The sequence below is a fragment of the Crocuta crocuta genome, unplaced genomic scaffold (assembly GCF_008692635.1).
Source record: "Crocuta crocuta isolate KB4526 unplaced genomic scaffold, BGI_CrCroc_1.0 scaffold170, whole genome shotgun sequence".
NCBI classification, from domain to species: Eukaryota; Metazoa; Chordata; class Mammalia; order Carnivora; family Hyaenidae; genus Crocuta; species Crocuta crocuta.
In genome coordinates, this window is record NW_027527853.1 from 5,389,445 (window position 1) to 5,417,362 (window position 27,918).

General features: G+C 42.6%; 1 protein-coding gene across 2 annotated transcripts in view; it reads left to right on the top strand.

Moving 5' to 3' along the window:
* Positions 1-27,918, top strand: part of MYOF (myoferlin) — a 160,390-nt gene that overhangs the window by 107,914 nt on the left and 24,558 nt on the right. Inside the window, exons 26-41 of one of the 2 annotated variants that reach the window (XM_077779775.1) lie at positions 491-654; positions 2,921-3,035; positions 4,708-4,813; positions 6,219-6,364; positions 8,298-8,471; positions 9,363-9,471; positions 10,955-11,032; positions 14,287-14,468; positions 14,562-14,720; positions 14,844-14,942; positions 15,875-16,036; positions 17,870-18,035; positions 21,249-21,325; positions 24,084-24,140; positions 25,592-25,603; positions 27,132-27,230. In XM_077779775.1, the coding sequence (XP_077635901.1) occupies positions 491-654; positions 2,921-3,035; positions 4,708-4,813; positions 6,219-6,364; positions 8,298-8,471; positions 9,363-9,471; positions 10,955-11,032; positions 14,287-14,468; positions 14,562-14,720; positions 14,844-14,942; positions 15,875-16,036; positions 17,870-18,035; positions 21,249-21,325; positions 24,084-24,140; positions 25,592-25,603; positions 27,132-27,230 (1,905 nt within the window). The remainder of the gene's footprint in view (positions 1-490; positions 655-2,920; positions 3,036-4,707; positions 4,814-6,218; positions 6,365-8,297; positions 8,472-9,362; positions 9,472-10,954; positions 11,033-14,286; positions 14,469-14,561; positions 14,721-14,843; positions 14,943-15,874; positions 16,037-17,869; positions 18,036-21,248; positions 21,326-24,083; positions 24,141-25,591; positions 25,604-27,131; positions 27,231-27,918) is intronic. The other variant, XM_077779782.1, reaches the window with a different exon arrangement.

The window sequence follows — 27,918 nt, forward strand, 5'->3', positions numbered from 1 at the left end:
GTCAGACGTTCCTTATAGACTCCCTGGGAAATGTACCATCAATTATAATGCCGATTCTGTGGGGAAATGGGCCCCAAGTTCTAGGTAGTAGACTGTTTACAAGTAAACCCTTAGAAGCCTGCACATTCATAAATTCATGACTTTTATGGGTATTTTAAAAATTAGGTTCAGAGAACCTTTGGAGCCACTCAGTATAATAATGGAAACAACTAGTGTGATATGCTACTGTTCACAATTATTTGCACATTTGAACAATTCTATGAGAATTAGTAGTATTATCTCCAATTAACAGACGGGAATACTGAGTCATAGAAAGATGAGTGATTTGCCCAAAATTACATAATCTGTAGCAGCCCGATTTAGGTCCCTACCTTCTGAGAATAAAGTTTTTACACTTTCTATCATTGTTTAGTTTAAATGGGCTTAACCATGTAGGAGCAGGCTTTATTTCTTGCTCTCTGATGGTGTTTCTGTAATTTGTTTTTAACAGTATGAAAATCAAGCTCTTATGTTTGGAAAATGGGGCACTTCTGGATTAGTGGGTCGTCATAAATTTTCTGATGTCACAGGAAAAATAAAACTCAAGAGGGAATTCTTTTTGCCTCCAAAAGGCTGGGAATGGGAAGGAGACTGGATAGTTGATCCTGAAAGAAGGTAAGTTTTCCATTTTCTGAGAAAAAAAAGGGTGACAATGAAGCCTTTCCCTAGAAAGTACTAAATGAATCTTCTCCATCATCAGCCTTGGTAATATTTATGTAACACTCACTGAGAATAAATCTATAGAAACTTGAAATATGTCATTGGTGCCCCATAGTAAAACGAGGAAATACAAAAAGCGCCTAGCACTAACATTTATTAGGAACTTACTATGTGTGAATGTGTCAAGCAGAGTACTAAGCACCAGTGTGCGAATCGTTTTGTTGAATCTGAACTACAGCTCTACAGAGTAGGTAGTGTCAGAAATTATGAAGGATTTGGGATTTTTAACAAGCTAACAGGGTCGTCTGCTCTACTTCCATGGATGCTGGAAGGAGACCTAGGATCCCTGGGTCAGAGACACAGGACTTCACGGCCAATAGCAATAGCAGTGCCAGAATTCACATGTGCTGTAGTCACTCTGTGGGAGTAGGGACTCCCTTCCCACAGAGTGACAAGAAGATGGTCAGATGGTACTTAAACATGAAATGGTGTGTATAACAGGAGAGGAAACTGAGTTTAGGGAACCTAAATCATTTTTAATGGCTAGCAAGCCTGCTGGCCCTTGGCTCCAGAGAGAGAGAGAGAGAGAGAGACTCTGTCTTCCAAGATTATTCCTCATATGAACATTCTTAACTCTGAAGAAACATAAGAACTCATAGAGAATTATCTCCCAACAAATAATAGCATTATCTCCACTTTACAGGTGAAGAAACTGAGAACTACAGAGATTAAGTAACTTATCCAAAGACACATAGGTTGTAAGTGGTTACCAGTCCAGCCTGGGCACCAAAACCAGCACTCAACTATTATGCTGGAATGTCTGTAAGAAACAGTAGAGGATACACTTTAAATGCATGAATTGTATCTCAAAAGCTTGCTATTAAAATGAAAGAAACAGTAGAGGGGAAGCAAGCAGGTGTCCTTGGGAGTTTGGGTTTCTGAATGTTGCCAACACCCCTGGAGCCAGAGCTCACCTTCCCCACCTCATCACAGCACACTTGACTTTGGAGGAAACAAGCTTGTGAAGTTGGATCTTAAGGCCTCAAGCTGGAGTTCTTCCTCTCTGTCTACATTTGTTTCCTGTGATCACAGGCATTGGGGAAGGAAGCCAATGAGTGTTGGGTCTGGTCTGGTCTGTTAAGACGTGATGATTCCACATGATTGCTTTTAACCCATGACAGCTTGCTTTGGATGGGGTTGGGGTTGCTGGTAAAGAGAAGGGAAATGGGATTTGAATCGGACAGAAGGAAGGGAGGTTAGTGAGGACACGGAAAGGCAGAGGCATTGTGTATGGAAAAGTAGAAGGGTCAGAGCATGCAGGGATCAACGGGACCCCAGAGGCAGCAGCCAGGTCTTCTGTTCTCCTTCTCGGGGGCCCAGAGGAATGACAGGATGAGCTCAATATATACAAATAGTTGGGACTAGTTATTTTCTGATTTCTTTCCAGTGCTTGATTCTAGGGGAGGATACGGTAGGGAAAAGATGTAGAGCCATGGTAAGAGAAGAAGAGTGAGTACCTGGCAGAAGACTCAAGTCAAAGTTGGAGCCTCTGTACTTTCCATTATGAGTTGTCAAAGTAGTTCCAATTCCAAGAGGAAAATTGGCATGGCAGAGAGTCAGTTTGGATTTCTTAAGTACCTAAAAGGAGTCTGGAGTCTTAAATGACCTGGTTTGGCTGTCGACCTAGGAACTATCCAGAAAATGTAAACTCCTCCCTTCAGTTTGTGTTACGTAGACCATGCAAGCCATGAGTAAAAATTTCCACACTTGGCCTCATGAGACTGTCTTTTCTCCATTTTTTAAAATAGGGGGAATGAGGGTAGACAACTTCCTATTCTTTTGAACTGTTAGCCAGGAGTTTTACTGAAAAAAAAAACAAACAACAAAACAAAGCTGAATGGTCTTGAACTGAAACAAAAATATGGCATCTGAGGTCTCTGTCAGGAGCCGCCCACAGGACTGTTTTCCCAGTCCTCACCCTAATTCCTGAGAAGGCGCAGGCCTGCTGACTGGAGGGGTGCTCTGTAATTCAGGTCTCCTTGTCCCCGCAGACCCCTTCTTCAAAGGAATGTCAGAAGCTATTAGCAGGAAGAGGAGTTCGGAGTGGAGAACCCAAGGGGTAGAGTGAGGAGGGAACCGGTGTAGATGTTTCCTGACCACTGGGCAGAGCCGGGGGTGTTGGCTACCACCGCTCCTTTGGTAACCCGACCCTTACCCACAGCTTGTTGACTGAGGCGGACGCGGGTCACACGGAGTTCACGGATGAAGTGTACCAGAATGAGAGTCGCTACCCCGGGGGCGAGTGGAAGGCAGCTGAGGACACCTACACTGATGCGGTGAGCGGGCTGCTCCCCAGAGACAGCCTCACACCCCAGCTCTTTGGAGCCATGATCCATGAACCCACCGACCACGAGGCGTGGCCTCCCCTCTCTCTGCTCTTTCTCGTATTCTGAATAGCCTTACCTTAACTTTAAGCCACATGAGTGCACCAATAATTATTTTCTCTGGGGGCGTCTGGGTGGCTCAGTTGGTTAAGTGTCCAACTTCGGCTCAGGTCATGATCTCGCAGTTTGTGGGTTCGAGCCCCGTGTCGGGCTCTGTGCTGACAGCTAGCTCGGAGCCTGGAGCCTGTTTCAGATTCTGTGTCTCCCTCTCTCTCTGACCCTCCCCTGCTCATGCTGGAGAGGTCATGGGGTCTGTTTAACCAGATGTTGGTACATGGTAAAATTTGAGTTTGTGCAATTTTCTTATTGTGAATATTTATTTACCATTTAACTCATTTTAAGAAGCACAACAAATGGAATGTGTACGTCTCTAAAAATATTCAAATAGCATAAAAGGAAATGAAAAGTAATTTTCCCAGATTTATATTTGCCTCCACCAGGCCCCAGGATAACTAACTATTGAAAGCACATTTCTGTTCTTGCTCAACTGTATAACTTCTTCCCCCACCCCACACACACACACCTAAACAGAATTGTGTTGTGTGCACAGTTCAACAACATGTATTTTTCATATAACAGTATATCGTGGACATCTTTTGATATCAGTAAATACAGATCTATGAGCTTTATAAAAAAAATGCCTGCAGAGTGTTTTATTATATGCACCCTCTCTAATTTAAATAATCCTCTCCTTGTGGGCATTTTTTCCCTAGTCTTTGCTTTTTTGAAGCAGTGCAGCAGTAAATGTTCTTATATGTACATTTTTATTCACCTGTGAAAGTTTATCTCTGGGAGAGACCCCTGGATTGGTTTGGTCAGATTTCAGTGCATACACATTGGTAATTGATAAGTGTTGCCAAACTGCTTTTAAATAGGTTGTAAAAGTTTGTATTTCCGGCAACAGCTTCTTAGAGGGACGCTTTCCTAAACACTCACTACTGCACTGCGACATCCTTGTCATGCGCATGATCAGTGGTACCCTGATGTCATCTCCATTTTCCCACTATTAATTTAAAGTGAGGCTGAGTAATCTTCCATATGTTTATGGACCACCTTTACTTATTTCTTAGGAACTTTTTTTTTCATAACGGTCAGTTTTAATGCAGTCAATACTTAAGTCAGTATTTTAACCTAAAGCTTGCTCAATCTTACGTGATTAGCATGTAGAACCTCTAGTGAAATTACCTTGTACTTGAGAACATGTATTTTTCACACTTTATCCATGTCTGATGGCTTCTTTCCAATAGAGCTCCTCATAAAGAGAGTTGTACCATTTCATAATTTTAAATTGAACATATGAAATTGCTGATATTTGACCATTTTTGATCTATAACAGCAATTCCTGTGGTTCAACCCAACATACCCCCTAACAGTGGAAACAGAAGGTATTCTAGAAAACTAATTTTGTGTAGCAGTTGTGCATAGAGATTAACGATTCTTCTTGAGTGTAGCATCTAAGTTAGCACGTGAATACCATCGTTAAATGTGAGGCGTCCTCTCACTTTTCTTTCTTATTAGACGCTATGACTTACTTGTCTTCATTTTTTTGGTTTTTGTTTTAAAGAATGGTGATAAAGCCGCCTCACCCAGCGAACTGACATGCCCTCCAGGTTGGGAATGGGAAGATGATGCATGGGTATATGACATAAATCGTGCAGTGGATGAGAAAGGTAACATTTGTTTTAGATCTGTTTCGTGATGGGCTCTCTGCAGCAAGGCCCTGCTTAACTAGAGTAAAGTTTCCTTGGCAGGGAGGAGTCTTAACTTCTGTTGGTCTGTGACAATCAGGTCTTGGATATTACCTGTGACTATTCAGATGCAAAATCTGAAGGACAAGCAAGTGCTGGATAGGTGAGGGAGAGGGTGTCAAGAGTGAAAAATACAAGATCAGGGGGCCAGGTGGCTGCCTGTTGAGATGCTGGGGACCCATGACGAGAATTTGGGAGGGAAGTGGAATTTGGACTTTGTCTATTCTAATCACACCCACAGCCTCCCTGGGAACATCACACGCAAGACCTCATAGCTCAGGAAGAAAGACTAAAATGCCTTAAAAGCCATCCTATTCAGCAATAATGCGAATTGTTGTGGGAGTTTTTTTGGAAGTAAGGTTGACATACAGTAATGTAGATTATTGATATTGGTTCTGTTAATGGTGTTTATCCTTTTCGATGAATAGTAATCTAGAGTTAAATGATTATAAATTTGGAAATCTCAAAAGAGAAAATCTGATTTTTTTCCTTATGAAAGAAAAAACAAGCATAAATAAAGAAGGGTTCAACTTGATTATAAATTTCTTGTTGATCTTGATGCAGCCACCACCAATAATAGCATCGTTTGAGCACAAACTGTGTGCTAAGCATAGTCCTAGTTATTTGCATATATTATTTTCATGAACTCTTTTTAAAAAGATATACTTGGGGCACCTGGGTGGCTTAGTCGGTTGAGCGTCTGACTTTTGCTTGGGTCGTGATCTCGCGGTTCGTGGGTTCGAGCCCCACGTCGGGCTCTGTGCTGACTGCCAGCTCAGAACCTGGAGCCTATTTCGGAGTCTGTGTCTCCCTCTCTCTGACCCTCCCCTGCTCACGCTGTCTCTCTCTCTCTCCTAGAAATAAAAAANAAAAAAAAAAAAAAAAAAGATATACTTAACCATTATTGCTGGAGAAATTTGGCCCTAGGCAGGTTTACTAACCTGCAAGAAACTTTTTTAGTGAACAGCCAGCGGTGGCGTTGCTGGGATTTAAACCCAGGCTGTGCAGCTATACAGACCACCCTTTAGCACTGTCCCCATCTGCCTCTTGCACTGTGCTTTATTCTTAGATGCACTGAATTACCATGAGTGGCTGGAAGGAGAAAAGGAAAGGAGAACCCTGCGGGTGCAAAGCAAGCAGTTTGAAGAGGGGAGACAGCTGTATTCAGTTTGGCTGAATTGCAGCAAAGTGAAAGGGACAGTGGCATTCATTGTCACCACAGAGAATGACATTGTGGGAGTGGGAAGAGTGGATGTTTTCTGGAAGTTTATCTGGCAATCTGGCAAGTGCATCTCTTTGGGATAACTGTTTGCAAACTCTATTCCAGGCTGGGAGTATGGAATTACCATTCCTCCCGATAATAAGCCCAAATCCTGGGTTGCTGCAGAGAAAATGTACCATACTCATAGACGGCGAAGGCTGGTGCGAAAACGCAAGAAAGATTTAACACAAAGCACTTCAAGTACTGCGAGGGTAAGAGTTACTGTGGAGGAAGCTAGGCCCGAGGGGCCACACAGAATTCCAGTGACTCGGCTTTATCTACAGAACCATTTGCCAATCAAGGGCCTAATGCCTGCTCAAGAGTTCGCAGAATGTGCCCCACACCTCAACCAGCAACAACACATTACCTGGAAGCTTGTTAGAAATGCCTCACTCTAAACCTACTGATTTAAGAATTGCCCAGGTGCAGCCCAGCAGTCTGTGCTTCAACATGTCTTTCAGGTGACCCTGAAGTAGGCTGAATAATGAGAACCACTCCAGAGGTAACAATAGAAATTATTTTGGTAGCATAGGAAGTAGTGGCAATAGTTCAGTACTTGGAATAAGATACACAAGGCCTCAAATCTTGGCTTTATTTCCTTTTTCATCTGCAAAATGGGTATAAAGCCATGCTTTTAATTTGGGTATTATAAGACTTACATGGAATAATAGTAAGTGAAATAGAATAATAATGCTCATAATATTAAGCAGAATATGTTGTTTGTCTTCTCTAATGGTAGGTACTGAATACACATTATCTGTAATCCACAAGATGTGCACTTATCCTCATTTTTTACATAATGCTCACAAAGGTTAAATGGACCCTAGGCCACATGTCTAGAAAATGATCGAGCCAGTGTTTGAACCCAGGCAAAGCTATTCCACAAAGTTCCTGACTCATAGAAAGTGCAGTGAAGTTACTTTATATTAGTCAGCGAGCTCCTTGGGCACAAAGTTGGAAGCTGTCTACTTTGTTTCCTTCTTGCTGCTCAGAAACTAGTTCCTAATAAATAATGGAGGGGAATGAATGAACTGATAAGTGAATATCTCTTACTCAGCTACCCCTATTGTGATGGGGCGAGAAGTTCCTAGAGGCACTTGGCTCTCTCCTGCCACATGAGAGCACCAAGAGGGGGTGGGAAGAAGAAGACTAGAAAGGTGGCCCACTCCTACCAAAAAGTATTGTTGAGACTTTGATCCTGTTCCCTAACTTCCTTACTCTTGGCTGCCTGCAATACTTCAATGCCACTGTTAACACTATTGGAGGGTCGATTACAAGATTGTGCTTGACCTGCAATTATGTTTATCGATTACAAGATTGTTAATCCCTACAACAGTAATAGCCTCCGTGGTGCTCTTATTTCTGAGATCATAAATATCATTCAGTATTATTTTGCATTTATTAAATCTAGTCACACTTTTAAGATATTTACAGAAAATGTCCACCTGTAAATGTCAGCTACATGAAGGCAAGGACCCTGTCTTGTCTTATTCTTCACTGCCTCCTTGGCTCTTCACATGATCGCTGTCACACAGTAGACATATTTGAATTGCATACATACAACATTGAAAACTGAGGCCATTTATATATAAAGTTTTTAGGATAAAAAGTACTATACTCCTAAGTTATTGCAGAAGTAACATATCTGATCTATCACCTCGTTATGCCAGCTATTAGCTTAGATGAGACATTTAAATCCTAGGGATGGTGGTGTCATTTTTTCCTACATAAAGTAGAGTTAATAATGTTTTCTAAACCATATCACAATTGCAGTGTCTTATGGGCTAATGAAAGTGAAAAAATAGAAAGCAAGTTAAGAAAGAATCCATTTTCCTTAACCCTCTCCAAGTCTGAATAAGGTGCGTCTCCTGCTGGGATAGGCACCACCTTGGCAATGTCTCAGTCCATGTCAACTGTTTGGTTATCTCTCTGTGTCCCCATAGTTCATCAGCTCTGCAAGGACAGAGAGCCTATCTACTTTGTTCTTTGTTGTATCACTGGCTCATAGCATGGTGCTTACAACAGAGTAGATTTTCAAATGCATATTTGTTGATTGACCAAATAATCTGCTTTATTAATTAAGGGATATTATTATTGTTATCATTATGATTGGCATTAGCATTAAAGGTTTTACTTCTGTTCTAGGCCATGGAAGAATATGAAGACCGGGAGGGCTGGGAATATGCTTCTTTAATTGGCTGGAAATTTCACTGGAAACAGCGTAGTTCAGATACCTTCCGCCGTAGACGCTGGAGAAGAAAAATGGCTCCTTCAGAAACACATGGTGCAGCTGCCATCTTTAAACTTGAAGGTGCCCTTGTAAGTACTAAATACTCAAAGCTCAAATACTATAAGCATAGGGAAAATAGATGAGTGTTGGATACACCACTGACTCTATGGAGATCTCTCCAGTACTGCAGGGCTGCAGATAATTTGAGAGAAAGCTACACATCCTGGATGCTCAGAAACTCTTGTTAAATGAATAGATCATTAATATAGGAAAGTTTCTAAGAAGTTATACTGCAGATACACCTGTTTAATGTTGTTTAATTGAACATTTTCCAAATATATCTGTTCCAAAACCCTTGTTGCAGGTGACATCTGTTAATATCCCAGGCACAGGTTCCTTGGATCATACCTTGGAAACTACAAATGTTCAATCAACCAAAAGTGTTATATATACAGATGTGAGGGGAGGAAAACAGAAGGATGGCTCCCAGAATTAGAGAATAATTTATATGGAATCACAATAACGAAGGGAAAAAGCAGAACAGTAGAAGGAGTGAATAAGAAAATGGCAGCAGTCCATCTAAAACAACATGGTGGTTGGGAACCATTGCCAAACACAGCCTGTTACTGTATTTCTGCACACTGACCTTGCTCTGTGCTTCCATTGCTTAGTCTCATCCTCCTCCCACCCTTTAAATCCCTTTATTTATACTTTATGCCTTTCCTTTTTAACATTTTCAGCATCAGGGTTTAAGAAGCCTGAACTTGAGGCAGAAAAGACTGGCTGCACCTTCATGCTCTGTTGCTTTCCAGCTAAGTGACCTTGGGCAAGTCACTCGCTGTGCTGGGCTTCATTCGTCTTTAAAAATGGAGGGATTGGATGAAAAGAGTCTATTTTAAATGCCACCATTCCAGATCTTTGTAATTCTTGTCTCCTTGTCTGTCTTGAGGCCCCATTCATGGACTTTTCTGCCTCTTTAGGGTGCAGACACTACAGAGGAAGGAGATGAAAAGAGCGCAGAAAAGCAGAAGTACACTGCCACCACCGTGTTTGGGGCAAACACTCCCATTGTTTCCTGTAACTTTGACAGTAAGTTTTTTTGTTTGTTTTATTTGTGTAATTTATATCCAAGTTAGTTAGCATATGGTGCAACAATGATTTCAGAAGTAGATTCCTTAATGCCTCTTACCCATTTAGAACCCCCACACACACACACAACCCCTCCAGCAATCCTCTGTTTGTTCTCCATATTTAAGAATCTGTTTTGTCCTCCTCCCTGTTTCTATATTATTTTTGCTTCCCTTCCCTTAACGTTCATCTGTATTGTATCTTAAATTCCTCATATGAGTGAAGTTGTATGATATTTGACAGTAAATTTTAAACATGAATTTGTGCCTTCCACTGCTACAATTTACCTCTAGAAAACTCTTTGAATCACCAAACATGATTAAAATGTCTTTATGCAAATGTAACTTCCATTGTCATCACCTGATGAGAGGATTTTTTAAAATACAGTTTTAAAAATCATATTTGGGGTGGAGGGTCATCACATCATTGACTTTAACATAGCTTATACTCATTCAATCTGTTAAGCTCCCCCAACAGATTATTTTAATTAGAAAAAGAGGTTGGTTCCAATGATAATCTTTAGGCATCCTGGAATGAGGCAGACCTACTGTGTGATGATGATAATAATAGCAGATGCTTATCTGGGGCTTAGCATGTGCCAGGCACTGTGCATATATTAACTTGTTTAATCCTTGTAACATTCTGAGGAGGTAAGTGTTATTCTTGTCCTCATTGTAGAGGTATAGAAGGATTAAATAACTTGCCCCAGGCCTTACAGCTTGGAAGCACTATAGACAAGATAGTCTGACTCCCAGATCTGTGCACCAAGTCACAGCGCCCTACTCTATCTTGGATCATGGTGGGGGGGGGAGCATATACACATTAACATAAAAGGATAAGAAGTATAATGATTTTGAACTATCAAAGCAACTTTTAGCAGATAACTGTCTCCTAGATCTGGGGCTGAAATAGTATAGAAAGCCCTATTTCTATATCTTCTGGAAACCAAGTTTCATTTTAAAGGTCTGTAATGATAAGCAGTAGCATAAATCCAGGTATTTTACAGCAGGAGTGATGTTCTCCTGAGTGCTACACTTGCATTGAGCTTACTATAGTCTTTTTTTAATGTTTATTTATTTTTGAGAGAGAGAAACAGAGTGCAAGCAGGGGAGAGGCAGACTCTCTCTCTCTCTCTCTCTATCTCTGAAGAAGGCTGCAGGCTTGGGAGGCTTGAACTCACAAACCTCAAGATCATGACCTAAGCCAAAGTCAGATGCTTAACCGACTGAGCCACCCAGGCACCCCAGGCTTACTATAGTATTTTTAAAGTTGGTTTTATTTTATAGGAAACAGAACTACTTTGGGAGCACATGTCATCACCAGTATATGTGTTCTTTACTCTGGAGAAGTAGATCTGAAATATGTATTATTTTGAAATATTCCAGAAAAAAATGGTGTACATCGTTATGTTTCTTTAAAGTAACCTCCATCCTGTTCTTTTCAGGAGTCTACATTTACCATCTGCGCTGCTATATCTATCAAGCAAGAAACCTCATGGCTCTAGACAAGGATAGTTTTTCAGGTAAAGACACAAAAATCTCCATCACACATTTTGTTACAAAGCAGGCTAGCTTCATTCTCCTTTTCATCAAGTGGATGCCTTTAGTAATTTCTCAGAGAACAGCTAAAGGACTTTAGAGATTAGTTCGATATGTGTGAAGTAAATAGCTCAGTCATTAAATAAATAATCAGAATATGTCAAGCACTACTGCTAGGTGCTGGAGATACACAGAAGATACGTGGTCTTTTAGTACTAATAATCATTAATTGATGAGGTCATAAAAAGCCCCAAGAAGAAAAGCAGCTTCTGCTCTCTGCTTACAGACACAGCTATATATACATATACCCTGGGTTCTTGGGCTGAGTGGTAAGTTAAGATCCTGTATATATATTTATTTCTGTAGTTCTCTCAAGTTGACAGATCACAAGTTCACCCATTTACCTACAACACCAGGCTTGAGGTCGTTTGGAATCCATTTGGACCTCTCTGCGGCCTGTTTCCCCAGTTCCCAGCAGCACCATAAAGCCATGAGACTCACTGGTTTTGTGGCCTTTGGACTGGATTTAAGGGGAAGGCTGTGGGCAGTGCCGAGGAAAAGGTTGCTGGGAATTTTTGCTGTTGCTGGTGGGATCGTGAATAGTTCAGGGGCCATCTGGACTACTTGGGGAAGATTTCTCCTTCAGGACTTAAAGGGAGCAGAGCTTCTATGGAAACAAGTCTTAAAGCAGTTGCCTGACACGCCAGCATGCTCACATCAGTTGTGAGGTGTGTTCCAAGCACTAATAGAACCAACATTTGTGAGTGGTTTCCTTTTCTGACAAATTAGAGCAGATTCAAAGCTATCCCTATAATATGCATCTCCAAATGGGGTCTGAAGACATTTTTGAATATTCACCACCAGAGGGCACTCAGTCCCTGAAAGCCGAAGTTAGAATCTTCTCCAAATTCTTGACTAAAGTTTTCTAAAACTCAAGCACATTCTTTGCAGTCTGAGATGTAAGATAGATGATCAGAGCAGAAACAAAGAGCCCCATTGATGTGATACCACAGTGCTAAAAATGAAGCAGCATTTTCAATGACGCAAGACTTTCAGGTTAGATACTATGCTATTGCTCAAATAGATCAGCTCCCAGGCAATTGCAGAAGTTTTGGTGAAGTTAATTAGGATGGAGGAGAAACAGATTGCTTCTTTTTTTCCTTATCTTTTTCCAGCTTTGTTGAGGTATAACTGACAAAGTTGCATATTTAAAGTACACATGATGATTTGATATGCAAGTATGTGATGGAAGTGTTCCCACAACTGGGTTAATTACCACATCTGTCACCTCACATGGTTACACTTGTGTTGTGACAGAACACTTAAGTTCGCTTCTCTTAGTATGTTTCAATTGTACAATACACTGTTGTCAACTAGTCCTCATGTTACACATTAGGTCCTCAGGACTTATTCACCTTATAACTGAAATGTGTACCCTTCCTCTAGCCTCTCCCCATTTCACCCACCCACACACACATCCCCAGCCCCTGGCAAGCACCATTCCACTCACAGTTTCTGTTAATTTGTTTTTTGAAGGGTTGTAGGGGGACTTCCACATATAAATGATACCATGTATGTTTGTCACTCTGTGTCTGGCTTATTTCACTTAGCATAATGCCCTCCAGGTTCACCCCTATTGTCACAAATGATGGGATTTCCTTCTTTTTAAAGGCTGAATTGTAGGTAACTGGTAGGTAGGTAGGTAGGTAGGTAGGTAGATACACACACCCCACATTTGCTTTATTCGTTCTTCCATCAGTGGACACATAGGTTGTTTCCATACCATGGCTATTATGAGTAACACGGCAGTGAACATGAGAGTGCAGAGATCTCTTGGAGGTAATTATTTCATTTGCTTTGAATATATGCCCAGAAGCGGGATTGCTGGATCATGTGATAACTCCATTTACATTTCTTGGGGAACTTCCATACTGCTTCCCACAGTGGCTCTACCAGTCTGCATTTTCACCAGCAGTGCCCAAGGCTCCCTTTTCTCCACATCCTCGCCAACACTTGTTATCTCCATCTTTTTGATAATAAGACATCCTAACAGGATAGAGAGGTTACTTAATATCTCATTATGGTTTTGATTTGTATTTCCCTGATGATGAATCATGTTGAACACCTTTTCATGTGTCTGTTGGCCGTTTGTATGTCTTCTTCAGAGAAATGTCTATTCATGTCCTTTGCCCATTTTTTAATTGGGTCATTTGGACTTTCTGCTATTTTGTATGAGTTCCTTGCAAATGTTGGATATTAACGCCTTATCAGATATGTGGTTCACATATGGTTTTTTCCCATTCCATGGGTTTTCATTTTGTTGATTGTTTCCTTTGCTGCACAGAAGGTTTTTAGTTTGATGTAGTTCTACTATTTATTTTTGCTTCTGCTGCCTTTGTGTTTGGTGTCAGAGACCCCCAAAAAGATCACTGCCAAGTGTCAAGGAGCTTACCCCTTATACATTCTTTAAGGAGTTTTATGATTTCAGGTCCTCTGTTCAAGTATTTAGTCTCTTTTGAGTTGATTTCTGCATATGGTGTAAAACAGGCTCCTGTTTTCTCCTTCTGCATGTGGCTGTCCAGTTTTCCCAGCGTCATTTGTCAAAGAGACTATCTTTTCTTCATTGTGCATTCTTGGTGCCTTAATCAAAAATTCTATCCTTTCTCCACTGTGTATTCTTGGCACCTATATTGAAAATTAATTGATCACATGCATGCATTTATTTCTGAGTTCTCTATTCTGTTCTATTTATTCCTGTGTCTATTTCTGTTCTACTCCCATACCGTTTTGATGTCTGTAATTCTGTACTATAATTTAAAACCAGCAACTGTGATGCATCCAACTTTGTTCTTTTTCAAGATTACTTTGGCAGTCTGTCTCCCAAGTGGTGGTGAGGGCCTGGGATCAGTGCACCTGGAGGAAGAGTGTGCAACTGAAATGAGTGTTCCTGGGAAACTGGACCTTAGCTATGGCCTCACTGTTACTCTCTTCTTCTGTTTTATTTCTTATTTTTATTTTATTTTATTTTATTTTATTATTTCATTTCTTGAGAGAGAATGTGAGTGGGAGAGGGGCCAATGGAGAGGGAGAGAGAGACTCTTACACAGGCTCCACACCTAGCACAGAGCCCAACACAAGGCTCCGTCTCATGAACCATGAGATCATGACCTGAGCCGCAATCAAGAGTCAACGCTTAGCCAACTGAGCCACCAGGTGCCCCTCTCTTCTTCTGTTTTAGATCCATATGCTCATGTCTCCTTCCTCCATCGAAGCAAAACCACTGAGATTATCCACTCAACTCTGAATCCCACATGGGACCAAACGATTATATTTGATGAAATTGAAATCTATGGAGAACCCCAGACACTTCTACAGAACCCACCCAAAGTTGTCATCGAACTTTTTGACAATGACCAAGTGGTAGGTAGTTTAGAATTTCCAAGATGGCTTGAGGAATACTGGAGGTTTACCGGGATACTTGTTGGGGAATTTAAGGATTGTTTGTTTCTCTAGGGCAAAGATGAATTTTTGGGACGAAGCTTTTGCTCTCCTCTGGTAAAACTAAACTCAGAAACAGATATCACGCCCAAACTTCTCTGGCACCCTGTGATGAATGGAGACAAAGCCTGTGGGGATGTCCTTGTAACTGCTGAGCTGATTCTGAGGCACAAGGTACTTACTGGGTTCTCACTGACATATTCTTTCATAGCAGCTGCTTAAAACACTTGTTAATAACCCGAGACACCCTTTACTTGAACTAAAGAGAGGCATTGACCTTTCCATGTTTTTTTGCAGGATGGCTCCAACCTTCCCATCCTTCCCTCACAAAGGGCTCCAAATCTATACATGGTCCCCCAGGGGATCAGACCTGTGGTCCAGCTCACTGCTATTGAGGTATGCAGCTCCCTAAGTTTTATCAATCAAGCCAAATGACATAGCGACAGAACTGGCATCTTTCACCCGGGAAATGAAATCTTGTTACCTATTCTCTTGCCGTGTTCAACTTCCTAAGGCATTTGTCTAAAAATCTAAAATACTCACGGACATAAAAGACTTGTTGAAATAAGAACAGGTCAATTCCAGCATTTGAGGGAATCTAAGGTTCTCATTTACTAAGATCCAGGAGATTACTGGCTTTCCCATCTCAACTGGAGAGCTGGGAGAGGGAAGGCAAAGAGCATTGTGCATGTGCGCAGAGAGAGAGCAGGAAACCCAAGAAGGGACCTGAGGTGGAGAGAGGCATGGGAGTAACAAGAAATGCTGACATGCCAGATAATCAGGGCAGATACAGGCTGATGGAGCTAACTGGTAGCTTGATGGACAGTGTCTGGTCTACTCTCAAGGTCTCTTCCTTGCTGTTACCTTGAGATTTCCATTCTCAAGCTATCTTGGTAAGAGTTCCCAGAGACCAAACAGATGGCTTTAAACAACAGCTATCATTTTTGAATGCTTACATGTCAGACACTGTGTTAAGAAGTTTACACTTGATCCTCAGAATGACCCTGTGATAGATAATGCTGTCAGTCCCATTTGCACATGAGACATGGAGAGGTTACTAACCTGCCTGGGTTCACAGCCAGGATTTGATTCATGCACTCCTCATTGCTTTGCTCGTTAGCAGCTCAGGAAGAAGAAAAGGGGCAAACCCGTTTTCTCTGCATGAGCTACAGGTTTTCAGAATAAAAATCTCAAAGGTTTTAGGCAAATCTATACAAGTCAATCTTAAGGATTTTATCAGTTATTAAGGAAGAATTTTTCCTTTGAGTATTATTTTTAATATACAGGGGTTTCCCTCTCTTTCTCTCTCTTTTTTATTGTTTTCTTAGATTCTAGCTTGGGGCTTAAGAAATATGAAGAACTACCAGATGGCTTCTATCACATCCCCCAGCCTCATTGTGGAGTGTGGAGGGGAAAGGGTAGAGTCAGTGGTGATCAAAAACCTTAAGAAGACACCCAACTTCCCAAGTTCTATTCTCTTCATGAAAGTGGTACAGTATCAAGACTGTTATAGTCCATGTGTGCGGAGTACCTGAGTTTTATGTGAAATATGGATATGTATGTAATCACACACCCCACCACCCCACACAGTTTATATATTTCCAGATCCTGACAGCAAATAGAAAAACCTCACCTTGGATTCAGCTTGCCAGTGACTTTTGTCCCTTCGACTCTCATACTGTAGTGATGGTTTCTTGAAGCTTTAGGCATCCCCCGTGATACAGAAATATTTATGAGAAATACTTGCATATTTCTCGAATAAACTTTTCATCTCTTCAGCTGCCAGGTTCAGGCTTTTGGTCAGTCCCCTGAGTGCAGAATACTAACCCTCAGTCCTGCCCTTGCAGGTGTGCATGGACCAGAAGCCTGCAGTTAGGGACTGGCTGGCTGAGGAAGGGCAGGTGCGGAGCCCATTTGGGGGGGTGGGGCTGTGCCCAACAGCCCTTGACTGCGCCCCTCCTCCGGGTGCCTCTGGAGGGGACCCACCTTGCTCCACTGGTTGTTAGGAATGGGACAGTGTCAGATCCGGTTCACCGTCCTCCATTGTAGACCCCGTAGGACTTCGGAGCAAGAAGAGGAAACCCAGTCCTCCCACTTTTAAAGCAGTTAAATCCTTAGTTTTTTAAGAAGAAAAGTCTCTCTCTTACTGTACTGTATCAAAGAGATAAAATCAGTTCATTTCCTTAGCTTTTATGGAGTAGAAAGCCCAGGACCTTCGCATTCCTTCTCTCTCCCTACTCATTTGGTGTCGCTAACACACCATTCTCAAACTCTAGGGTCCTGTGATTTAACTTAGGCTTTTACAGATGAAGAAACTGAGGCCTAGAGAGGGGGACACCTTATCCAGGACCTGCAAGTGTCAGGCCACACCTGTGCTGCAGTGGTTATGTCGAGAGGGGACAGCCCCAGAGCTGGGTGCTAGAGCTGGTCCTACATCCTGCAGGGCAGGCATTTTGCACTCATTAAACACCCACCGTAGCAGAAACCCAGAAGGTAAGTAATTGACACCAGGGACCCAGCTGGCAAGTAGGCAGCCAGTGTTTGGACTTAGGTTCCTCCAGCTCCAAAGCCCGTGCTCCTCCCCCTGCAGTGTGCTGAGGGAGTGCCACCTGGATGCTCCAAGCCAGAATCCCTGCCCACCCTTGCCCACTCCCCAGCCCCTCCCCCACCCCCCAAGCTCTAGTCTGAATCTCAGTCAGCAGGAGTAAGAATAGCCACTCCTCAACCCCAACTTTGATTCCTTTGCAAGGCCAGAGATGGAAATGTATCTGCACCATGTACCAAGCAGACCCCCAGACCAGCCCATGATTCCCTAATCAGGCAGTGTCACCAACGCCACCAAATTCCACATGGAAGAACAGGAGGAATCGAGGAAAAATGAGCATTCCATTTGGACACTGAACTTCCAAGAGTAAAAGATTCCCAAGCCACAGTAATTTCTCTTGAAGATTCAGTTTTATCTCAGTGACTTCTAAATGCTAACTAGATGCTGAGTCTGCATCCTGTTATAGGGCACTAAGACCCTGTTCTAAGCAGTTCACCTCCAATCAGTTACCAACTCTCCTATAACTGAGGAGACTAGGGCTTTGGAAAGTTGCCTGAGGCCAAGCGGCTCCTGGTAGCCAGGATTTGACCCCGGGCAATCTGGCTCTCAAAGCTCCTGCCCTGAAGCACTGTGCTGCTTGCCTAGCACCCAAATTCCTGAACTACATACTGTGAGTCCTTGGGGCTACACCAAATGGGTCAAAAGAGTCTGTGTTGGTCCCTTTGCGGGAGTTTACTGTCACGCACAGAAAAGTGATGTCCGCCTCTGTGATCCCCAGTTCTTGCCCAAGGAGGAATTGTACATGCCTCCGCTGGTGATCAAGGTCATCGACCACAGGCAGTTCGGGCGGAAGCCTGTTGTTGGGCAGTGCACCATCGACCGCCTGGACCGTTTTCGCTGCGACCCTTATGCAGGAAAGGAAGATCTTGTGCCACAGCTAAAAGGTAAAATGCACGTCTTTAAATATCATTATGGGTTTTTCACGTGAGATCTGATTTAATCAGACTTACAAACCTCCTCAAGATAAAAAAAATATTCAAGCAGATGAGGAACTCGTTTGATTTACAGTGGGCCATGTAACTTTGTAAGTGGTATAGTCAGTAGGTGGTAAAGCTAGATTTGAATTCCCACTTTGTGTTGGGGCGGGGGGAGGGCATCCAGCGCCCAAACTGTTACCTTCTGAATAACCTGTCCCTGGCTGAACATAAGCTGTCNAAGATAAAAAAAAATATTCAAGCAGATGAGGAACTCGTTTGATTTACAGTGGGCCATGTAACTTTGTAAGTGGTATATAGTCAGTAGGTGGTAAAGCTAGATTTGAATTCCCACTTTGTGTTGGGGCGGGGGGAGGGCATCCAGCGCCCAAACTGTTACCTTCTGAATAACCTGTCCCTGGCTGAACATAAGCTGTCCCTTCAGGAAATGTTAAGTGCTTCGTAGAGTTTTCATGTAGTCCAGCAGAGAAGACAAACCAGGAAACGAGTGGTTGCAGTCCAGTGTGATCAGTGCTTTGAATAAGGAACACAGCTGTCCCCTCCTGAGCAGTGAAGCAGGGGGAGGATTTTTATTTCCAGTTGCCTTCCATCTGTTGTGCTCATGAACACATCCCCTAACTGTGATGTAATTTGAAAGGTATCATTTCATTGTTATTAATGGAGGAGAAACTGGTGACTTGCCTGCCGTAGGTCACATGATTCGTAGGTAAATGACAGAGGGGCATAATGCTTACCTTAGGGCTCCAAATAAATAATAACTAGTGAATAGCATTTTGCTGTTGACCATTCAGTAATGACTTGTTTTTAGCTTGCCATGTGCCAGGGTCTATGTTGAGGGCTGGAGAGCGGGTCACCATAGTGAACAAAGTCCCGGGGCTGCTGGCTTCATGAGATTAGATGCCATGGGAGCTGGCACACATTGATTCAGCTGATCGCCGGTGCCTCAAGACTGTAACAGATGTCTTCTGTTTAAGCAGCTGTCCTGCTAACCAGTTCTATTTAATCTTCCAGAAGGTTTGGTACTGATTTGACAGAGCATCTGAAACTCATCTGTTCTATGGGTCTGAGCATCCTATAGCCCTGATTCAGAGGAGAGGAAAAAATAAAATCCACAATCACACGTGGGCAAAAAAACAAACTTAACATGGGTTTATCTAGAAATTTTCCATGCAAAGCATTTTGTGTTGAACCGATAGTACCTAAAATAGCAACACTTTTTTATAGCAACAAAGATTGTTGTAACTGCAGCATTGTTTAATTTGGGGTCACTCAGTGGAAAGAAACCATTGTCCTGGCATTTTCCTTGCTGCTTCCATGAGACAAAGTTCTTTGATCCTAATACAGGAAATCACAAAATCTGCAACTTTTCGCTGGCTTCTGAGTGTGGACTTGTAGGNNNNCAAAAGGAGGATAGGGTGGGCAGAGCATAGTGTTCCCAAGACCAGAATCTATTATTTTGTATCAATCTGGTAGTTTCTTAAAACCAATAATAGAGTAAGAGTTGAGGAATGTAATTGGCTGGCCTAGTGTTGGAAGCATACAGATTAGCTTTTCCTCCTGTCCTTGACGCTTCGTTTACATGAGGCTGGTAAAGCAGAGAACTGGGGTGACGGAGCTGGCATACAGCTGTGTTCCCACACACCTACCCCCCTGGCTGTCACGTGCTGTGTTGTAGGCAGGAGTTGTGGGGGGAGCCTCTCTTGGAAACGCAGAGACTGCTGGTGGGGGTGAGCGTGCTACAGGGATATAGAATGAGCTAGCATAGCAAGTGGAGTATCTCAAATGTTCAGTAAATGTCCCTCTCCCTGTCTCCCTGGTGTCCCCCTTCCTCCTTTCCCACTTCATTCAGCATTTATTCTGCCCTGGGCTCTGGCATGTTTAAACACAAGCTCTGGGGTCAGACTGCCATAGGTCATCTACTTCCACTTCCTACTATCTGTTTAACCGGAAGTGAGTAACTTGCATTCTCTTAGCATCAATTTGTTTTTTAATATTAAAATGGGGATAATGGTGCATTCTACAGGATTATTGAGGGATTAAGTGAGATAAAGTACATAAAAGGCTTAGCCCACTCCCAGGCACGTAATACCTAAATATGTCTTCCCTCCCTTGCTTTTGGTCCTACACAGGTGGGTTAAGCAGAAAGTTCTTTTGGCTTGGTAGCTCGTCCTGTCTGGGTGCTGGTCTCCCACTGAATGTCTGACTACCCTTCCATAAAGGGTAGACACACTCCTCACCCACACCCATGCCCCAGGCTGAGGCCTCAGTGGAACCAAACCTGGTTCCAACCCCCGAACCCCTGAGCTCTGCACTAATCCCAAAATTTGGAGCCACAAATACAGTTGATCCTTGAACAACGCAGGGGTCAGGGGCACTGACCTTCATGCAGTCAGAGAGCCGTGTACAACTTTGACTCTCCTAAAGCTTAACTACTAATAGTCTCCTATTAACCAGAAGCCTTCAATGCCAATAACATAAACAGTTCATTAACACGTTTTTTGTATGTTGTATATTTTATATACTGGACTCTTACAATAAAGAAAGCTAGAGAAAAGAAGACACTAGGAAAACCATAAGGAAAAAAATATATTTACAGTACCATACTGTATTGAAAAAAATCCACATATACGTGGACCTACACAGTTCAAACCTGTGTTGTTCAGGGTCAGCCGTATTCTGGGGACTGCATAAAGCCAGGGTGATGCCTCTTCCCTGTGCTCACACTATAGGAACTGGAGCTGAATGAGCCAGCTGCAGCTTCAGGCCTGAAATGTGCAACTGTTTGCCCTGCTTTGCTTTGCTGTGTCTTGGAACAGATTCCAAGAAACTCGAACTCTTTTAGATATAGGTTTCCTTTTCCGCTCACATCCTCTAAAGACAGGTATCGACACAATTGAGCCATTCTTTTTTGAGCACTTCCTGTGTACAGGCACCGGGCTAACTGTCCAAGACGAGAAAATGTCTAAACCTACATCACGTTTTGGGAAATGTGATGAGTTACTGGGTCTCCTTCTCCATTCGGGGATGGTCCTCTCTACTCAGTGAGTCCCTACCCATGAGTAAAATCTACTTTCCAGTGTGGATGCTGAACTTGAACTTGAACTAGAATGTTCAGTACTGTTAAGTCTAAGTATCTTAGGTGTGAAGTTGTTTGTCTTGCAGCCTCCCTTCTGTCTACCCCACCCTGCCGGGACGTCGTTATCGAAATAGAAGACACCAAACCATTACTGGCTTCAAAGGTAGGTTTCGGAACTGATCATTGGATAATGTCAGTTTTATTTTCCAGGAACCTAGGCATTGGGTGAATTCAGTCAAACAACTATTCAATGCAATTAAAATAATAATAACCAAACCAATTTATGGAGGTAGAACAAAGAATCTGTGTCTCACACTCATCAGTTGCTAAATGGTGTTTTGTAGATTAGTGTCCTTTATCCTGGGTCACCCAGGATACTTAAAATAATACCCAGGACTAGGCCCCACCCTCCAAGAGGAAGAGGGACCTAGTAAACATCAGTATATTAAAAAATCTCTCCAAGTGATTCTGACATGCAGGCAGGTCTGAGAACCATTGGTGTGAACAGTCTGAGTGATAGATACCATTTGCTAGAAAGAGAAATTTCAGGAAACGGTTTGTGGCCCTGAACATTCAGAAGAAGGGGTGCATGTAGCACAGAAGCTGTTCCCCCCACATGAAGCAGAAGTGTCATGGATTTTTAATGACCCTATTTGCCCGTGTGTGGGGTAGCTTCGGTTTTTATATTCACTGAGGTTTTGAGGTGAAGAAATTGGTGGAAATGCTCACTCAGGACCCTATTTTAGAACCATTCCAGCCAATTCTACAAGAAGGAAAGAGGGTTGGGTTGGGGGAGAAAGGCCTCAGTCCAGAAAAAAGAAAACATCAAATATCTCCCTGTTTGTGTTGGCATTTAGGATGGACTTTCACAGCATGTTTTAATGTGCAAACTGGCCAAAAAATGCACATGATTGCACTTTAATATGTTATGTCCATAAACAGTGCCTTTTAAAAAATTCACTTCCTTCCCACTTCATTAAGCTCACTAACAATTGGACCATATGAAATGTGGTCTCCACAGTCAGTTCTGCGTAGCAGTGCATTTGATTCTGTTCCCTGGGAATCCTCCACAGCCACAAGTGACAATATCAAATCAGGGAAACTACCACATTCACTTTGCAAACGACCTCACATATTCCCAACCAAACAGTGGTGGCCTAGGGAGAAATGAAGTATTGTATACTTAAGAACCTTGATAAACGTTTTCACAACTGCCTTGGAAAAAGGCAGTTTCAGATCCTGTTCTGTAACCTGTTTTCTTACTTCTCATCGCCAAACAGTTCTTATTCGGGCCTGCTGTGGCCTCAGTAGCCCTACATATGGGGGATCAAGAAGAATAAGGCCAATCTATGCTGCTTTGTCACTCATTTCATAACAGTAGTTGACAGATGACTGGGCTACTGGTGCAGCACATAGTGGAAGGTTAGTTTACATCATAGAATCTGAGTTGCAGCCGAAAAGAATTGAGGCGGTAGTACTCGGAACTGCCATTGTTCAGTAGTCCCCCTTGATCTGTGATTTCGCTTTCCCTGCAGTCAACTGCAGCCCTGAAATACACGATCCTCCTGACAAATCGTCAGAAGGGCAATAGTAGCCTGACCCTGTGTCACGGCGCCTACGTCATTCACCTCACTCATCTCATCACTTAGGCATTTTATCATCTCACATCATCAGAAGAAGGGTGAGTTCAGTACAATAAGATATTTTGAAAGACCACAGCTGCATAACTTATTACAGTATATTGTTATAGTTCTATTTTATTATTAGTTATTGTTCATCTCTTACTGTGCCTGATTTATACATTAAACTTTATCATAGGTATGTGTGTATAGGAAAAAGCACAGTATGTATAAGGTTCAACAGTACGTGCACTTTCAGGCATCCACTAAAGGTCTTGGGATGTATGGCCGCGGATAAGTGGGGACTACTATACTGTACATGACTTTATTTTTTTTTAATGTTTTTAAAATTTATTTCTGAGGGGAGGGGGAGAGACTGTGTGAGCAGGGGAGGGTCAGAGAGAGGGGGAGACACAGAACCTGAAGCAGGCTCCAGGCTCTGAGCTGTCAGCACAGAGCCCGACGTAGGGCTCAAACCTACGAACTGTAAGATCATGACCTGAGCCGAAGTTGGACGCTTAACCAACTGAGCCACCCAGGCGCCCCAACTATACTGTACATGACTTTAATCAGCTTGCTCTGCTAACACTTAGCCGAAGCACACTGTGTTGATAAGAAAGGCTGGTTGGAATCACCCCTAAAAAAATGGATTCCACCCATTCATCAGGGAAGACAGTACACATCTATGCAAAGTCAAATGAATGAAGTTGAGCTTTGGAAGAGCAAATATTAACTTGCTTGCTGATGTCCTGTATTACATGTACATGATGTGCGTGCATTCCATGTACATGAGATATGTGTGTAATATACGTCTGTTACCACTAATCTGGGTAAATTGAGAGTTAGAAGTAACTGCTGTTGATGCGAGCTGGAGGCCAGGGCTTTGGGTGACCATTCTGTGCTCACAGAAACTCACACTGTTACCCTGTGAGATCTCTGGGAGTTCCTTTTTTTAAAATTTTATTTTAATGTTTGTTTAGTTTTGAGAGAGAGATGGGGGCGGGGCACAGAGAAAGAGGGAGACACAGAATCTGAAGCAGGCGCCATGCTCTGAGCTGTCAGCACAGAGCCCAACATGGGGCTTGAACTCATGGACCACGAGATCATGACCTGAGCCGAGATGCTTACCCGACTGAGCCATCCAGGTGCCCCACATCTCTGGGAGTTCTTAAATGGGCTCAGCATTACCACAAGAAAGGCAGTTCCACAAGAAAGGTGGTACCTGGGGCATATTGGTAAGTGCTAGCCAGAAAACATGGGCATTCCTACATGGCCATTTCAACAATTACCTTCCAATTCCAGTGCTTAAGCAGTATGTCAGCAGCACTCAGCAAAATGGCTTCTCCAACGACAGTGCATGTATGTATGATAAAAAAATGCATGAAGCTGCTTGGGACCATGGGGACCTCGGTCTAAAAACTTGAATTCTCCTTTCAGATTCCTTCTAATACTAGATTTTGGAGTGAAAGGTGATCTTTAAACAAATGTGATATTGTCAGCCAGGGGAGACTCTTCGCATGCGGGTACCATACAGCAAGCTCCTTGAGATGCTCCCGTTCCTTTTCCACCTGAACTCCTGAGCAGACAGGCGTGAATAAATTCTCCCATGTTTATCCTTTTAAAATCAGAAATTTGTTTTGAGTCACGCTCTTTAAACCATGAACTATTCTCTTCTTGGAAATGATTTCACATAGCTAAAAATAGATGTGAATAAACAGACTTTAAAAATCTTTTAAAAAAATTCAGGAACCATTCAGAATGTGAACATACTTTTGGCATAAAGATCCTCTCTCCAAAATCTCAATCTGGCTGCGATTTAACCTTTAATCCTGCTTTGGTATGAAACTAATATAAGGAACTGTTACATCTGTCTGTCTCTCCGCCTCTCTTGGCAATGCTGTGTACTGAATGAATGCCCATCAGAAAACACCAAGGGGCAGTTAACAGAGGAAGCCTTGTGGCCGCCTCAGGCAACAGCTGCAGGGAGGGCCTGTAATGAGGAGGTGCTGTCTTCTCACAGGAGAAATGAACTTGAAGACAGGATTTCAGAAAAGGGCTCCAGATAGCAGTTCCTCAGACTGCCCCTGAAGGTGAACTTGGGTGACGACCAGCTGGCACTGAGAGCAAACTCAAGCCCAGCATCCTAGCTCACCATTCTCTCATCTCTTGGATGCACCCTGAGATCAGGGGTGGATTCTCCATGCAGAAGCTCAGATGAACGCATTTGACCATGAGAAACTTGACATCCTAGAACAGTGTTGATGGATCTGTATTGGTGCTGTAATAGAGACATCGGGGGAAAAGCAAGGAAAGGCAGCTACATGATGATGTTGCAGTATGTCTCTGCTAGACATGATTTTCCAATGACTGGAGTTTTTGAAGGGATAGGAGTTAGGCCAAGTTGGGGGATACTGTAGGAGATAAATGAAATGGAAAGTTTGGGGCAGACAGATAAATGGCCGCAGTACCATGCACCCCCATCCCTCCCATCATGTGACCACTGTGCTGGCGGACAATGAGATTATCTAACTCTGGAGAACATGGGGTGAGTGGCTACCTCCAACCCTTCCATTTTAATACTGTTTGTAACTCATGTGCACGTTTTCAGAGAGGAGACCAGTAAGGTTTGTTTAATTATGAGATCATCGTGAATACTTTAAATGATCCATCAAAATGTTGATCATCTAAAGGATGCATAAAAATTAATTTCTCCTTCTCTCTTTCTCTTTAAACCTGATGCTCACTGGGTCTCCATATCTGCGTGACCTGACATGGTTTGCCCGCTTCCTGTGCATATATGTGATAAACAGCTGACAGAAAAGGTAACTATTACACATGCTTTGCCAGATTTAAGATTCATTTTAGATTTTCTGCCTAGACCTGATATGTAAGGAAACTTTTTTTAAAAATCCAGGCTTAGTTTACTGACTATAAAGGGGAAATAATTCTGTATTGTGTGAGTGTGTGTGTGTGTGTGTGTGTGTGTGTTTGCATTAATATCACACACAGAAAGGAAACAGCTTTTCTTGAGCGTTCCTTCCCTGCCCTCTCCCCAGACTGACGAAGAGTCTATGTTACAGGTGACACTGGTTTTTTTCCTCCCAGAGCAAGATCATTCTTTCCCAGGTATATTGAAATAGGCAATGAGTGGGTCTGATGAGGCTCTATTCTTATTAAAACTTTGAGTGGAACTTATAGCAGTCTTTTATAAACTATAGGCTTCTGCAGTTTTAAAGTGTTTTATAAGTGACTCTGATACGCTGTCTACTCTGTCCAACCAAGAGCCACCTGTCTAAACCAGAAGTTCTGAACACTGACCACACAATGGGATCATCTGTGGAATTTAACAAAGCATTCCTGAAGGCCCAGGACTCCCCCAGGCTGGTTGAATTAGAAACCACAAGGATAGGTTGGGAGCCACTAGTCTAAATGACCCATAATGCCTCCTTACTGTGTTTCACATTTTGTCATTTTTAAAGCTCTTTCTCCTAATGATCCTATTTGATTTTCAAAACAACTCTCTGAAGTAGATGGAAACAGGTAATGTTCTTATCCCACTCAGTGGATGAAGAAATTGATCCTCAGAGATGTTAGACAACTTGCCCAAGCCGATGTGGCTTGTAACATGAGAGTATGGCTTATAATGTAAAGGGTGGGACTTGAATTAAAACCAGTTTTTCCACCTCTCAGCTTAGCTTTGTTTTATAATGCATTGCTGGCTTTAAGGACTAAAGAAATGAATAGTAGAAAACACATAAGGGAAGTTTTATCTAATTTTTATGTGTACACACACACACACACACACACACACACACACAAAACACACACAGTGTCTATAGGCCGTAAGAAATCATCTGGAGCTCCTGGGTGGCTCAGTTGGTTGAGCATCCGACTCCTGATTTTGGCTGGGTCATTCAGTCATTCATAATCCCAAGGTTGTGGGATCCAGCCCAGTGTTGGGCTCCGTGCTGAGCATGAAGCCTGCTTGAGATTCTCTCTCTCCCTCTGCCCCTGTCCCCCACTCATGCACATGCTCCCTCACTCTCTTAAAATAAAATAAAATAAAATAAAATAAAATAAAATAAAATAAAATATTTTTTTAAAAAGAAAGAATCTATTATAGCTCTGGTCATTAGAGCCAAACCAAGGATGGTCATTTTACCTGTAGCTTCTGGGGAGAAGAATCGGGAATGCTGAATCCATTGTACATGTAAACAAAAATCCTGTAATCTCCCCTGTTTCAGGTTCAGAAGTACCTTTTTCTCTTACCTGTTACATATGGGTTTTCTTGCACTGATTGGAAACCCATGTCAATACTAAGGATTTTTCCATTTTGATGTCTTTCATTAGGAGGAAGAAATCGTTGACTGGTGGAGCAAATTTTATGCTTCCACGGGGGAACATGAAAAATGTGGACAATATGTTCAGAAAGGCTATTCCAAACTCAAGGTACCTGGGCCTGTGCTGCTGTGAGTGAGGGACTGGCATCCATTGCAACTGACCATGGGCAGAGCTAGGTAGAAGACCCAAAGGGGTGATGGGGAGGGGCCAGAGGCACGTCAGGCTTCCTAGAGAGTCCTCTTGCAATGGGCTTTGGCTTTGCCAAGATTCCAGGAGCTTAAGGACAGCTGTTGATTTATGGTTATGTCACTGCCACCTTGGGGCTTGGGGGCATCTGATAGAGGGTTGAGAATGGGTTGGCACCACACTAGTTATGCCAACAATTACCCAGTTCAACCTGAGGAACCCTAAAAGTCATGCACTTAGAGAACAGCATGAAATGTCAACATGCCTGTTCTCCAAACTGGCATTCATTTCACTAGCTGAAAAGTTGATTCTGTTACATGGGTGTAACATACCATCACAACTATGGACATGTGTCCAGGAGGAAGGTGAACTGTTGAGCTAGGCAGATCTGGCTATCTGTGATCTCTTGGTTTAATGTTTTGAGTTTCCAATTCTTCATTCTGAGTTTCAGGCTATAACTAATGTGCTTAAGTAGAAGCTAATGGTAAAGTTTTCAGAACACTGCATAGGTAGGAGGGGGGAAAAACGTTAAAATGAGAACTATCTAGCTATTAAAATGATTTTACCCATCGAAGTAGAAAAACTCCATGTATTTTCACCTTATTATCAC